Below are 14,596 nucleotides of genomic sequence, written 5' to 3'. Positions count from 1 at the left end.
CCTCAGAGAAAATTATAACAGGGTGCTAACACACACAGATCCTCGATTTGCAGGGCCTAAAGCAGAGCAGTGGACCTGATCACCATAAACTGAATTTGTCACCCTGCTTGGTGACAAATTCTTCAAGGCAGAAATGGTGTCTGAAATGTGTCCTAGAGTCACTTTCTACTTAATTGACAARAAAGATGGAGTGTGAGAAAACATAATTCATGAGCAGAGCTAGGAAAAACACTACATGCCAGGAGTTAAGGTTTTATCTAGAGAAAAAAAAATGTTAGAGGAGCCAGATTTCAGCAGTTTTGAACATCATATTAGGTGCAATATGCATATTTTTCAGTGAAGCACATAAACTGCACTCACTTTCTCTTGAGGGATATAACTCATAGTAATAAAGGTGTTTTTTAACTTAAAGTCTCTCAAAACACATATGAAGCACATGATAAGTATGGAATTCARGTAGTGAATTCATGTAGCATGGCACATCTTGGAGTCCTAGCAGAGCATTGCTATGCTCACATAGCAGGTGAGCTGTGTAGCATTTCTCAGCATACATTCTATAAAGTATGTTTGTAGGCTAAAAAATAATGAATCAAAGTCTGTCTTGTGTAGCAGGTAGCTACTGTGAGCCATGCAGGTCAATGAGAGTAAAAACAGAATAAAGGAACTATGCCCTGTGCATAAGAATGGGGCATGGAATTTGAGCAAACTGCTGCCCCTAATGCCTTGCCTCTGCTTTTAGTTATTTGGAGGAGAGAGCCCTGCTCTCGCTTCTTCCTCATCAATTTTGGCAACCGCAGCTGAGTAATTCAGCTGTGACTCCTGTCTGAAATCCTTGCAGGCAAGGATTGAAGAAGTTCATGAAGAAGCATTGTATGACAGTAATTTTCTTCCRTATTGATCTTGTAGAACCTAAAATATTTGAGTATTTTACTTTTTCTGAAAACAGTAACATATTCAAGGAATATAAGAATAGCATCTGTAGGGAAAAGTCAAGATTTATGCTATCTCATCTCACTGCTGTCTTACTCTCATTTGAAGCAATTAGGCTGACACACAGCTCTGTCTGAGATGAAGGTGATGGAATTCAATATCCTAATTGTATTTTAACAGGGCAATCCTGGAAATGATGGTCCTCCAGGCCGGGATGGTGCTCCTGGCTTCAAGGTAACTTGCTCTTTTCTTTATTGCTTGCTCATGGGAGAACTGTTCCAGTCTGTGTAAGTCAGTAGTAACACACTGTCTCTCCTCTTGCATTTGTTTGCTCCCAGGGTGAGCGTGGTGCTCCTGGTAGCCCTGGTCCCAGCGGTGCTCTGGGCGCTCCTGGTCCTCATGGTCAAGTTGGTCCTTCTGGAAAGCCTGGAAACCGTGGTGACCCTGTAAGTTCATGAGATCTTATTTTTTTGCGTGCTCTAAGACAAAACATTTTCTATCATATATCTATTTATTTATCTTTATCTATTATATATGCATTATAAGTAAACCCACTGTACTGTGTGGATAATTSTTTTGCTTTCTGCAGAGGTKTGTAGACACGGGCCACTTCATGTATGTGATACAGCAATGACCTGCATTTCTCTCTGCCTGTTTCAGGGTCCTGTTGGTGCTGTCGGTCCTGCTGGTGCTTTTGGTCCAAGAGGACTTGCTGTAAGTCTGATTTGTCCATACATTACCCTGCTGATCCTTTAAGAGAACACAGCCTTTATTACTAAGGGTMTACAACTGTGCTTAAGATATGGACCCAAAAGGTAGTACCTAAGGGGTGTTAAATATTTATAGATCTAGAACCTGAATCAGGATTCTTCTCATGGGACCAATCCTGAAGCTTTTCAGTACTGACATTCTTCCCATGTGTGTTGAAGGAAAATATATGCATATATCAGGAGCAACTTTTTGCCTAATGTAGAATAGTAGTTTTTAYAGTAACATCTATTTGACACTTTCTGTTTTATTCTGTTAATACCTTTGTCCCTTTCCTAGGGCCCTCAAGGTCCACGTGGTGAGAAGGGTGAACCTGGAGATAAGGGACATAGAGGTCTGCCTGGCTTGAAGGGACACAATGGATTGCAGGGCCTTCCTGGCCTCGCTGTAAGTAAATGACTTTCAGGATTTTGAGTATAAAGAACAAAACAAGGAAATAAGGTCACCCTAGTGTGGAGATACATATGCACTACCCGTCAGGATGGTATCACTAACTTTATTAGCATCATCTTTTGAAGGCCATCAGATCCAGTTTAATACTCAGCATTCTCCACAAAAAATGGCAAATTGATCTTGCTGTTGATAGTTGGCTTTAGAAGTGTGTCAGTACCTTTGCATGCCCTGCAACTCCGTGTCATTTGGTCATCAGTGCATTCAAAAAGTTCAACCTTTCTTACATACGATTGCTTATTTTAGGCAGAACACTGTAGGGTTTTTGTATTACAGAGAAGCAGAAGTCATTTGTGGATTTTCTTCCCTTTAATTTCTGATATTCCCGTTAGGAATTCTGATTCTTGCTTTAAAACCTTCACTGAAAATCTGGAGAGACTTACAGAGACTTCTATAGGTTATCCCATTAGGTATCTCTTTACACTCCTTCCATATGCACCCCAAAACAGACTTGTTAAATCCCATTTCCACTAATAAACTAGGCTAATCCCAGATTCCCATTCTCAAATACACTCAACTGTAGCCACCTCTTGAAGCATGCTGAAAGAAATGTGTAGCACTGTTTTGGGTTTTTTGATGACTATATGTTTTTTTTCCCAACAGGGCCAACATGGTGATCAAGGTCCTCCTGGTAACAACGGTCCTGCTGGCCCAAGAGTAAGTGAATTTAAAAGCATATTCAAATAACCCCTTCCTATTTTTATTGTAGAATATGTATCTATACACCTATTTATGTAAATCCCTATTTGCAGCATTCTCTACTATCATTAAACTGTTCAAGTTTCCTTTTAGGGTCCACCTGGTCCTTCTGGTCCTCCTGGCAAAGACGGTCGCAATGGTCTCCCTGGTCCTATTGGCCCTGCTGGTGTACGTGGCTCTCATGGTAGCCAAGGCCCTGCTGTGAGTATCGCTCTCTTTTTGGTGAAACACAGCTAGGTCAAGGATAGAAGAAAGCTGCCTCAAGAGCTTAGTAATTTAAGGAAAGACTTATTGGAATATCCTTATTTAAAAAAAAAAACAAAAACAAAAAACCAAAAAACAGAAACAAAGACATACACATATTAAAGTATGTTATTTAACATTAAACATAATTATTATATCTATTTTTAATGTGTATTTATAATTAAAATATGTAGGTCCTASGGGATCTAAACCTGAAAAGTGCAAAGCAGTCACCCCATGGCGGGTCTGGATCCATAGGTGCTTCTCAGGTTCAGAGCGGAGGGTGCTAGGACTTCATGAACACTATGCATTTGTGGATGATGTTAACGGAGATAACCATGTTTACAGCAGGATGTTTCCTTTTTTGCTTCTGAACAACTTTAGGGTCCCCCTGGTCCTCCTGGTCCCCCTGGTCCTCCTGGTCCCAATGGTGGTGGATACGAAGTTGGCTACGATGCAGAATACTTCCGGGCTGATCAGCCTTCTCTCAGGCCCAAGGATTACGAAGTCGATGCCACTCTGAAAACACTGAACAACCAAATTGAGACCCTCCTGACCCCCGAGGGCTCCAGAAAGAACCCAGCTCGCACGTGCCGGGACCTAAGACTCAGCCACCCAGAATGGAGCAGCGGTACGTTGGCGCCTCCTCTCTGACCCTTCCAGCTCAAGTACTTCCATTTTTTTTTAACTTTCTTTGATGTATCCTTGGCCAACCAGGGAAAATGCTAAATTAAGGAAGTAGTTCTGTCTGGCTCCACTGAAAGTAGATGCGTACAAGGACATTCTGAAAAGCTGTTCGTAGCTATTGATCTATTGTGCTTATTGCACTAATTTTTTCAAAATAATGCAGTAATATTTAATCCTAGCTTTCAAGTATTTGTTACATATTAATAACCAAAGCCACATATTTTGCCAAATTATCGACTTAATATTGTACCTTTTTCTGATATTTATAACCTCTGAGTTCCTATATCAAGCTGCTAAATATAAAATGAATGCAAATGTGAGACTGAATGAACCATTGTTCGTGTTTCTTTCCTCCATGGCAGGTTTCTACTGGATTGATCCCAACCAGGGCTGCACTGCAGATGCCATAAGGGCATACTGTGACTTTTCCACTGGTGAGACTTGCATCCATGCTAACCCTGACAATATTCCTGCCAAGAACTGGTATGTCAACAAGAATCCCAAGAACAAGAAGCACGTCTGGTTTGGTGAAACCATCAATGGTGGCACTCAGGTGAGTGATGTACTGGAGGATGGTTGGTTTCCTGCAGAGTTGTCTAAAGAACTCCTCACCCACTGACCCTTAACACACGTACACATAATTTAAGCTCACTTCTAGAGAAGAAGTTTGAAGAGAGGAACAGCCTTTTACCTTGAGAGAATGCGGTCTCAGTTCTGACTTGGATCACGATTTCCTAAAAAGATTTCTCAGCGTTGTTCTGACTTTTTATGGTGTCCACAGATATCACTTGTGCATGATTAATGGCTTCTCCTAAGGGAAGGGAGCATGGTACCTCAGTTTAAATACAGTTCAGGAACTATCTGAAAGAGTAAACTAAACATCTTTGCTTTTTTTTTTTTTTTTTTTAAATTGAGATTTACTTTCATTTCCAGAAAGATATTTGTATTACAAAAACAAAACAGACCCAAAGTTTATGCCACCTTAGCACTCTCTATGAAGAGAACCACCACTTTTCATAGTGTCATTTGTCTTCAGTCACAATTGACAATTGTGCCCAGATTTCTATGCTTGTTTTCTTGTTTTCGTTTTGTCTTGTTTTTTATGTTCCTAGAGCACGTACATACCTCAAGTTTCCATTCCAAACATCCTCCGTGTCCCATATACAGATCTGACTGGTTTTCTTTCTGTGTTTCAGTTTGAATACAACGATGAGGGAGTGACCTCAAAGGATATGGCCACCCAACTGGCCTTCATGCGCCTGCTGGCCAACCACGCCTCCCAGAACATCACCTACCACTGCAAGAACAGCATTGCCTACATGGATGAGGAAACTGGAAACCTTAAGAAGGCCGTTATCCTGCAGGGATCCAACGATGTGGAACTACGAGCTGAGGGCAACAGCAGATTCACCTTCAGTGTTCTTGTGGATGGCTGCTCTGTAAGTAGCACAAAAAAATACAGATATCGTAACTGAGTTGCACTTTGATACTGAACTAGATAATCAGTCTCTCCAGCAAAATTGCAGGATTGTGGCTCAGGATCCTTAAATCCTGAGCAACTCAGGCTCTCTGAGGCCTTTCCAAGGATTTAATAGCAGTATGTATAATACAGTAGTTAATGCAGAACATAAAGCATTATTTTAGAAGATTAAAGCAAATGTTTTCTTTGGTTCCAAGATTTAAATAGTTAGGCATGGATATTTAGGCATTGCTAATAGCAGTAAAATTAATATGATTTTTTTCCAGAAGTTATCCAGTTATCTGAAATAATTCTCAATGCTATGAACAGTGCAATAACAATTCTAATGAATTTTCTCTTGCAGAGAAAGAACAATGCATGGGGCAAAACCATCATTGAATACAGAACAAATAAGCCATCTCGCTTGCCCATCCTTGACATTGCACCTTTGGACATTGGTGGCGCTGACCAAGAATTCGGTTTGGACATTGGCCCAGTCTGTTTCAAATAAATGAACTAAAACTAACTTAAAGCCCCCTCAAAATTATTCTCTTTGTCATTTCCTTTTGTAATGAAAGCTGACTCCTTCCACTTCTTCTGTTCATCTACTTGCTTAAACTCTGGGCGAAAGAGAAGGAGAAGAGTTGATTGGAGTATTGTGCAATGAAATTTAACGCAGCCCCAAAAGGACTTGGAAGTCTCTCAAGATTTAACACCTTGCTTTGGGAAATGTCAACCTTTGTAAAGAAAAAAAAAAAAAAAACAAAATAAAAAATCATGAAAGTTTGCACCACTTGTGGCCTTTGAATATCTCCAACAGAGGAAGTTTAAAACCACAGCTTCCAAAGGTTTAAACTACCTCATACACTAAACAAGTGTGATCCACATCCTTTGCATGTACTTCTTCATATGATCTGAAGTACACTCAGTTCCACTTAAAATACAGTGGTGCTAATTTCACTGTTACARATTATCTTTCCAGTACTTGAACTTTGATGGTGCTAGCAGCAGTTACTATACAGCTCCTCTGTATCTTTGGAATCTGTTTCAAAACTTAGAATGTCCTGTCTCATCCCCAGCTTAAGCATGTGGATCACTTCTCTTCATCTTTGTCCTCTTCCTTCAAAGTCAGGTCTTCCTGCTTTACATCTCATTTTCATCCTCTTCAATGGGTAAAAAAAAAAGGAGAAAAAAAAAGAAAAAAAAAAGAAAAAGTATTGCCATTCCTCAAAAACAAGAAATAAAAATGTATTTTGTATATGTGAGATGTTTAAATAAATTGTGGAAAAAAAAAATAAAGCATGTCCAGTGTTCCAAAAGAGGCTACTGAATGAGTAAAGTTACTTGCTTAGTTACATGGTAGCTATTCCTCCTCAGTATTTGTATGAACTATCTAGTCTCTAAAAGCTARACTAGGGCAAGATGTAACAGCACTGCATTTTCTCTGGATGTGTCCAGGTGTATACTTTGCTGTTTGGAATTCTTTTAACACCCCACACATGCAAATAACTGCTTTAAAYGCCTTTGACAATTTTAAAAGTGATAAAATGGACTATTATGTTTCTGAATGCCATTTACCCTACATCTACATTATTACAACTCAGTCTTAGCCCCTTGTGAAACATCTACTGGGAGCACCCCAAGGCTGCGTGAGACTGTTTATGGCTGRGGTTGACTAAGTGACTCTTCATTTCAACATCACCTTTGAAAAGGTCACAAGAGAGTCACACTATGAGAATTTCAATAATGGACATAATTTCTTCCTTGTTTCCCATATGCCAGTTGGGAATTTTGGTCAAAACAGCATCATCTTTATTCAAGGTAGCAGGGAAATTGGACTACTCCCGAGAGCTGAAAGGCAGAAGGTGCAAGGTGCTCGGTGTTCTGAGGTGTGCWGGCTGATGCTCACATCACAGTCAGCAGGATTGTGCCTCTGCTTTGGAAGTTACCTCCAGAAGTCACTGTGAGATATCTCTAAATTCAGGCRTCCCAACAAGAAGATCAGCCCTTGTTAGGCCCCTTACACTTCAGTCAGTCCTATATGAGATACAAAACTCTCTGCTCTTTCTAACCTTTGGGAACAACTGTAAAAAGCACCATGAGAACCCAAGCTGTGCCCAGCTCAGGCCTTTCAAGGTGCTTCCAAGTGCTTTCCTGAAAGCCTCAAGATGAACTGCCATTCCAGCAGTGGTGTGGGGAACGGGGAAGGAATTTGGGAGGCAGTGGTGGGAAAMCTTAAGGAACATGAGAACAACAGCAAGAGGAAATAAGGGGAAAAGGAATATAGGCTTATCAGGAACTCACGTAGGGAAGCACAACAAAGATGTCCAGAAGCAGATCCTTGTGACCCGAAGAAAGCAGCACCCCAAAGGCTGGAAGGCTACTTCAGCTGCYGCGAGTCCGAAGGGAGCTGTGACCATGCAAGGAGGTTATTGCTAGGATTAAGAGCTGGACTGCTGCTGAGCACTGTTGAGGGGAGAAGAAGAAAAGAGTTAAAGTTAGGGTTTGGAAGGAAGCTACAATGTTCTCCCTCCTGTCACCATCTCATTTCTCCTTTACTCTCTGTGATCTATCTAGCACTCCCTRCTAGGCAGAGAACATTTGCATTTTATCAGTCCTTTGCTGAACTCCAAATTAAAACCTTATTCTGTGATTTTGCACCTGAGCTACAAAAGTGGTCTCACTGGAAATCAAGTCAGGAAATAATACAAATCACCCCCCTCATCACCGCCCTCAGTATCCAGAAGAGACTTCGGCCTAAAGGTTTTGTGCTCAGGAAATCTTACTGCACAATTAAGTATTTTATTTGTGTTATATGCAATACTGAAGAAATTGTCTTATCTTTCAAAACGCTATCTGAAAATAAGATGAAGTAAAATAAATTTAAATTAAAATAAAGTAAAATGAAATAAAATTGATAAAATAAAATAAAATAAAATAAAATAAAATAAAATAAAATAAAATAAAATAAACTGCAAGCAGCTCAGGAAGCTTTTATAATATCCAACATCAGGTGTGTAAGAGATTTCTGATGAAGTGAACCAGCATCCTCAGAAGTTGCTGCCTCCCTGCCCGGATTACCTCTGGTGGAGGTAACTGTCCATGAGCAGGTGTGCACCAGCAGCAACGCAACAGGGCAGACCTCTGYTAGCATAAATTACATGAAACAGCAGGGTTCAAACAAATACACAGGCTTTCAGAGCAACACAGAAACCTGGGAGGAAGGCAACCTGTAGGAACTGGAGCTTGGAATGCACACAGTGCTCAGCCGTGACATGGCTGTGCAAATGAAGATACGCAGGGATTCGGACCAATCGTTTCCCTTTCTCATCCACTGTGGGCTGTATCACCCATCGTGTGTTCAGTGAATGTGTCCTGTTTATCATCAGAACTTACCCTCCTGGCTCCGGGGCCTCCCATTTCAGCAGGCTCTCCAAAATAGGCACCTTTGCCTGAGCTTGGCATTAGCAGATGAAAACTGGAGATGATGACGCAAGATCAGCTAATGCAGAGGGAAAAAAAAAAGAATAAAAAAGAAATTTCAAAACCTACAAAGGGATTGYAGAAAGACAAGTGTTCATTCACACAAGTTTAACACCTGTACTGCATGAGCAAAGCCTTCTTTRCATGATCCCAGGTTTAAGTATACTCTCCAAGTACTCATAAAATGACAGTGCTCATTAACTCCAAGCACCCGAAGAAAGAATTACAACACTTAATATCCTTTTGAGTACAGGATTTTGAAATACATATAATTCAGTAATTATTTCAGTGTCGACACCAGTTTAGAAACATGTATAAATCTTACCTTCTCTTGGAGCTTTCAAGCTACAGAAATGGAGTAGTTTTCCCAAATGCAGATTTTGAAGGTCGGTAGTGGAACAGAAACAGCAGTTCTAGCCCGTTTCCTCAAGCCTAGCACACCACCTATTGATGTAGACAGTAATTGCCAGCCTATGAAGAATAATTTTGTAGCTTTTCCTTATTCAAGGAGCTGTCTTTGTCATGGCCAATATTCCAACTCTTTCATGATAACACATCTGCTTCAGTGTTTATGAGGTGTTTGATATGTGCAATCTCTGCACTGCATTGCATGGTAGGAGCTCAGAACGTGCTTCCTCCAGGCTGTGGAATCAGAGGAAGGAAGAGTTTGGCCCTTGACTATTTACAAGGCCATGCAAAACCAAAATCTCTTATTTCTATCATCATGTATCCCTTCTTTTTTTTTTGCCAAAGGGAAAGTACTTCTCACTTCCAAAAGCAAGAAAGGGATCCTCAGTCCCAACTGCAGTCCTGCAAAAACACCAGTGTCAAACACCAATGACTATTTTTCCTCAGCCTGCTCAAAGTCTACTTGAAAAGCCTCCTTCTAGATAATAATTAGATAATAATAATTAGATAATATAATAATAAATAAATAATAATTAGATAATAATAATCAATAATTGAGAGGAATAATGGTATGCTTCAGTAGTTATCTCACACAATAGCAATAACTAGATACTATAATTGTCTTAAATAGCAATGATTTTAATCAGTCATATGATTTAATTTAGTTGAATGTAACTATTGATTAATATTTATATCACCTTAAATAGTAATTGTTTTACTTCTTTTGAAATAGACTGTTTTGAGGTGATTATCTGGTGCAATCTGGATCTAGGATGCTGGAAAACAAGTGGTATTTCTTTCCCATTTTGCAGCTGCCTTGCTGTCTCTTGTCACTGTGATTGAGAACAATCTTCTGAAAAACGAACAGTGTTTTTCAGAGCGGTGCCTTCCTTGCAGTATTGGAATTATTCTGTCAAAGTCAACAGACAACGTCAAAGGTCTCCTCTGGCTTTATTATTTGCTCATTTTCATCAAGATTGGGATCAATGTTTTCTTTTAGCTATTGTCTGTGCCTCTTTACCAGCTAATTCCCTGTGTCCCTCTTCCAAACTTGCAGTATCCCAGAGTTTTGTCTTCTGTTTTGACAACAGCATTTTGGTTGCTTTTTACCTAACTTTTAGATCTTTCTGCTACACTACCATAAAACAGAAGCTGTCTCACAAAGATTAGCTCAGTGTAGGTACAAAATAGGCAGACGCAGTAGAGCGAGATCATATCAGTTTTCTCTGTGACAGAAAGGCAAAAATCACACAGGAGAGAGCTGATAAACTATATAGGCAGACTTTAGCGCACCTGAAATTGCTCTGTTTTTAAGCACATACCTCTTATTTCCTAAATGACAAATCTGTGCTAAGCCTGAGGTGCAGAGGATCCTGACGTGTTGATAACTTGTGTGTTTGTGTTTACACTTCAACACCATAAAACTACACAGATTCATCAGAGTTCACAGCAACCCAAGGGACACTGCATATTACAGACAAAGCTGAAAGATCTCCAAAGGACCATTCCGTAATACTCTGCTTAAGCTAAATCATTTTTAGGCAATTTAATCTTCAATGATAGTAATGTTTTAGTCTAATAATCAATTGCTAGTTGAGTGTTTTAAAGACCCTGAGCTTAAAATAGTGAAAAATCATTCTCAAGTTACAGTTATCTTTCTAACACAAAAGGTTTACGCTAGATCAGTTTATTGGGGAATACAGAATTTTTTTATTAAGTTATGACTCTAAGTAGCACAGTTGCCCTGCACTAAACCCCAATTAAAGCATTATATTCTACTGCTGATTGTTCTAGAGAGCTCTCTGTGGAAYTGCTATCTCCTAACACAGCAGCTATAGGAACGCTATAGGGCACCGCCCCAGCATCAGTAAATACTTTGATGAAGCATCTGCTGAGCAATACAGCAAAAGAAAAATAATTCATATTTTACTTTTTACTTAAGAGAGGTTCAACAGGCAAAAGCATAAAAATAGCACCCATCGTGCCTAAGAGCAATCCTGTCAGTTAGCACTGGTTGTGAAACTGGGGTTTTATTCCAGTTTCTCATARGTAGTAGGAAATCATTCATCATGAATATGTATTGTCCTTAACTTTTTCTTTAATCAACTTTTTCTTYAATCAAGTTTTTTAATCAATGTTTTTTGTGATACTGAAGTTCACCTTGGTCTACTCTCAAGGATCACAGCATTCATCAAACATTTTTCTTAGCCGTCCCAGTGCCCGAGGCACGATTGCTGTCAGTAACACCTGCTTTACTGCTTGCCTGCTTTTCTAATAAAAGCTTTGCCTTCCTTTTTTAACATTTTCCCCTTCTTTAACCCTCAATATGTCACTYCTTCCTTCCAGAAAAAGTTTTCCTCATTATCTGAGCCTCCTATGATGCCCATTTGATAATTTTCTAGGTTCTGTCTGCTTTTGGATCAATCACACTCTCCTACTTGAGTTTTGCTCTGTGCTGATGGCTGACCCCATTACACACAAAACGCCTGTCACTTATTGTGACTGGATTTAGTCACCCTAAAGACAGGATGAAAAGTTAGATTTATATTCCTGTCACATTTGTGATATTGCAGCTTTATACTTTTGATGAGACACTAATGGCCAGGAGAGATGTACACTCAGGCACTGCTCCTCTGGGATGAAACCCATGTTTGTTCAGATATTTGCATCCAAAACTGCAAGTTTTTCTCCTTGTAATTTGCCATCTGAAACTTGGGCAAGACTTAACCTTAATGGTGGGACCACTTACCAGTACTTCTTTAATATTTCCCTAACTAGTGTCCTTTAACATTGGCAAATGGAGAAATTTAAGAAACTTAAATTTATTAAGGTTTTTCCTTCTGCTAAGTTCATATGAAAACTATTTCACCTACRTATTTCTTTCATGCCATTTTTCATTATGCAATGTCAGTACATTTCCTATATTCCATCCTTAATATCTTCTGTAAAGCWATTCCCAGCACTCTGTGCCTCTCAGCTTTGTGTTAGGGTCATCAGTAAATAAAAATCCACTCTTATCTATACAGCTAACCACCTTCYTTATCAAAGTCCAACTGTAACTGCACCCTCTTGACTGTTGTTAATGGAAGAGGACTTTACCATTTGCAATCTGCCTATTTCCCTTCCTCTTCTCCATCCCTCCAACACATATCTAATTTAAATCATTTAACTACAGAAAGCCAAAATGAGAACACCATTAAGCCTCATTGTGGACGTGTTTATCTCTTTTTGATAAAACTTAATATAGTCTTTATGTACTTGATTGTAAAACTACTTAACAGCAGGTTGTTTCTAGGGCAACTATTGAGGAATCRTTTTTACTACTGTTATAAAACTAGAGATCCATAAAAGGAGTAAATTCCAAGATCTTACAAGCCCAGTGGCCTAACAGTTGCAGTGGTTGTCTGAGACTACTCAGAAAAATAGTTTGAACAAGTCCAGAAAAAAAAAAAAGTTCTTATTGCCTTTTAATCCCTCTTCATTAATCAAATATTTGCTGGCTACCATAAATGCACGAGCCACGTGGAAACCTGTTGCTTACAGGCAGATTGATTGCCAATAATGAGGCTGTAAACTCAGCAATTAATATTTGATATCATCTTTTGGCAAGTAGACAAAAGCTATTGAAGCAAAAGCTGCACTCACTACTGAAAACACTGCTCTCCCCAGGAATGTGTTGGAGATAGAGTTTTATTTTCACTAATGGCAACATGAGGAGAATAAGCGGACAATATTGCACAAATTAAACCATCATGTGATATTAAATACTTGATCAGGAAGGTAATGAAGTGAGCCTTCCAGTTAACCTGTAACAACCAGAGTGTTCACAGAATGATGTATGAAACCTACTGATTTCATATAAGTTGTARTTTTTCTTCCAACTCTGATATTTATATTATACTGATATATACAACTTTGCAAAATTATTTCCACTCCTAAAAGGACAAAAAAGTTCCAAAGGAAAAATATCACATGGCACATTGTATTATTCCCCTAACTGAGTGTTTAAATGGCAACTCTCTCTCGTTTACCTGTTTTTACATGATTAAAGTACTTGAGATTGCCAATTGAGCAAAGACAACAAATGTCACTTTAGAAGCTACACTCAGCTATAACCCTGAAACCAGGAAAATCAGAAGCGTGACATCTACTCTGGACTGACTTTCTTACCAAAATTATGCATACCTGCCAGATTCAATCTATAGCACAAAGTTCTTCAGTAAACCTTGCACCTACCAAACAAAATCAAGAAGCAATAAGAATTACCTCATCCGAATTTTATCTGTGTAAATGGCATCTGTCCAGCCAACTTATCTAAATTCAACAAAAGACAACCACTCCTAATGGTGAGTCATCCACATTTTTCTAACTGGAACAGAAATTAAGGGTGCCCTTTTTTTTTCCCCCACTAGTTCTACAGAGAAAGCTTAGCTGATTAGCTTAAAATAAAATTCTTTATATGTGGGTGGGGTTAGGTGAGATGAATCCCATCTTTCCTGATTGTTTTATTACATGGACAGATAGCAGAAACGCTGYAGTCTAAAACTACAGTAAAATCTTTAACTTCTGGCATTAGTGGTCACTAATACAGTTGAGAAAAAGCTGCATCTGTGGAAACCAGAAAAGGAAAGTCACTCCTGTGTGCTCATCCTTTGTTTTCATATTCATTATGTGAAGCAAGAAGTGGGGTCAAATCTCCTTCTGCCTCTCAGATTAACTGCTCTTCAGTTTGCTGAACCTTCTCCTCCCAACTGCTCTGGGTTCTCCTCCCCTGGCAGCTTCTGACACTTCCATCACCACCAGCCAAAAACCTAAAAAATACAGGCCAAACATCAGCAAAGACATTTGTTGGGCACCGGTGGATATCCTCTGCTTCTGTTGAAAGTGTAGTGTATTGAGTATTTACTAACAGTGTGTGAAAAGAATATTAAAAGTCAATCTTTGTATGCAGGTTAAGCTTCCACAAGCCCAGGCTTCCTCTTTTTTCCTTTTTTTTTTTCTTTTCTCTCTTTTTTTTCCTTTTTCTCATATGATATGAAAATAAATGCCTGCAGTTCATAAACTTCCTGCCTTGGCTTCAAGTGTTTCATTTCTTTTCCAATTTCTTTCCCAGTATTTTCTTTTCCCTATCTGAGCAATTACAAACAACCAAATCCACTGAGTTTCAGGTGTTGGGGATCTGCCACAAACACCTTTTTCCTTCCGCAAGACACAAAATGGGGTTCTTTGGACGGCAGGCAAATGGATGGGTAGTAAAATAAAAACGAGTCAGCTAAAAAAAAGAAAATGTTAAAAAGATTGTTTTCATTATTAACATTTTCTTGTTCAGATTAAAATATATATAAAAAAAAAATATGGAAAAGGAATGATTTGTTCSGTGTGTTGGCGGCGCTGCTGCCCGCGGCGCTCCCGGCTGCGGGGCGGCACGGAGGCCTCCCCGCAGCGCCGGGACGCGCGGCCGCTCCGCGC

General features: G+C 39.4%; 1 protein-coding gene and 1 long non-coding RNA gene across 2 annotated transcripts in view; one reads left to right on the top strand and one right to left on the bottom strand.

The window, feature by feature from the left end:
* COL1A2 (collagen type I alpha 2 chain) overlaps positions 1–6,352 on the top strand; it is a 37,740-nt gene extending 31,388 nt beyond the window's left edge. Inside the window, exons 43-52 of the mRNA XM_026043715.1 lie at positions 1,111–1,164; positions 1,269–1,376; positions 1,591–1,644; positions 1,978–2,085; positions 2,752–2,805; positions 2,941–3,048; positions 3,475–3,721; positions 4,140–4,330; positions 4,974–5,216; positions 5,601–6,352. Of these exons, the coding sequence (XP_025899500.1) occupies positions 1,111–1,164; positions 1,269–1,376; positions 1,591–1,644; positions 1,978–2,085; positions 2,752–2,805; positions 2,941–3,048; positions 3,475–3,721; positions 4,140–4,330; positions 4,974–5,216; positions 5,601–5,747 (1,314 nt within the window). The 3' untranslated portion in view covers positions 5,748–6,352. The remainder of the gene's footprint in view (positions 1–1,110; positions 1,165–1,268; positions 1,377–1,590; positions 1,645–1,977; positions 2,086–2,751; positions 2,806–2,940; positions 3,049–3,474; positions 3,722–4,139; positions 4,331–4,973; positions 5,217–5,600) is intronic.
* Positions 626–4,667, bottom strand: LOC112951097. Its single transcript, XR_003250136.1, has 2 exons — positions 4,469–4,667; positions 626–1,374 (listed from the first exon to the last, which is right to left on the bottom strand). It is a non-coding gene; the product is annotated as an uncharacterized LOC112951097 (long non-coding RNA).
* Positions 6,353–14,596: the final 8,244 nt, after the last annotated feature.

This window comes from Nothoprocta perdicaria, unplaced genomic scaffold (genome assembly GCF_003342845.1).
Source record: "Nothoprocta perdicaria isolate Ctin4 unplaced genomic scaffold, notPer1 scaffold_337, whole genome shotgun sequence".
Lineage (NCBI taxonomy): Eukaryota > Metazoa > Chordata > Aves > Tinamiformes > Tinamidae > Nothoprocta > Nothoprocta perdicaria.
The sequence above is the reverse complement of the archived record's forward strand: the minus strand, read 5'-3'. Positions and strand labels throughout refer to the sequence as shown.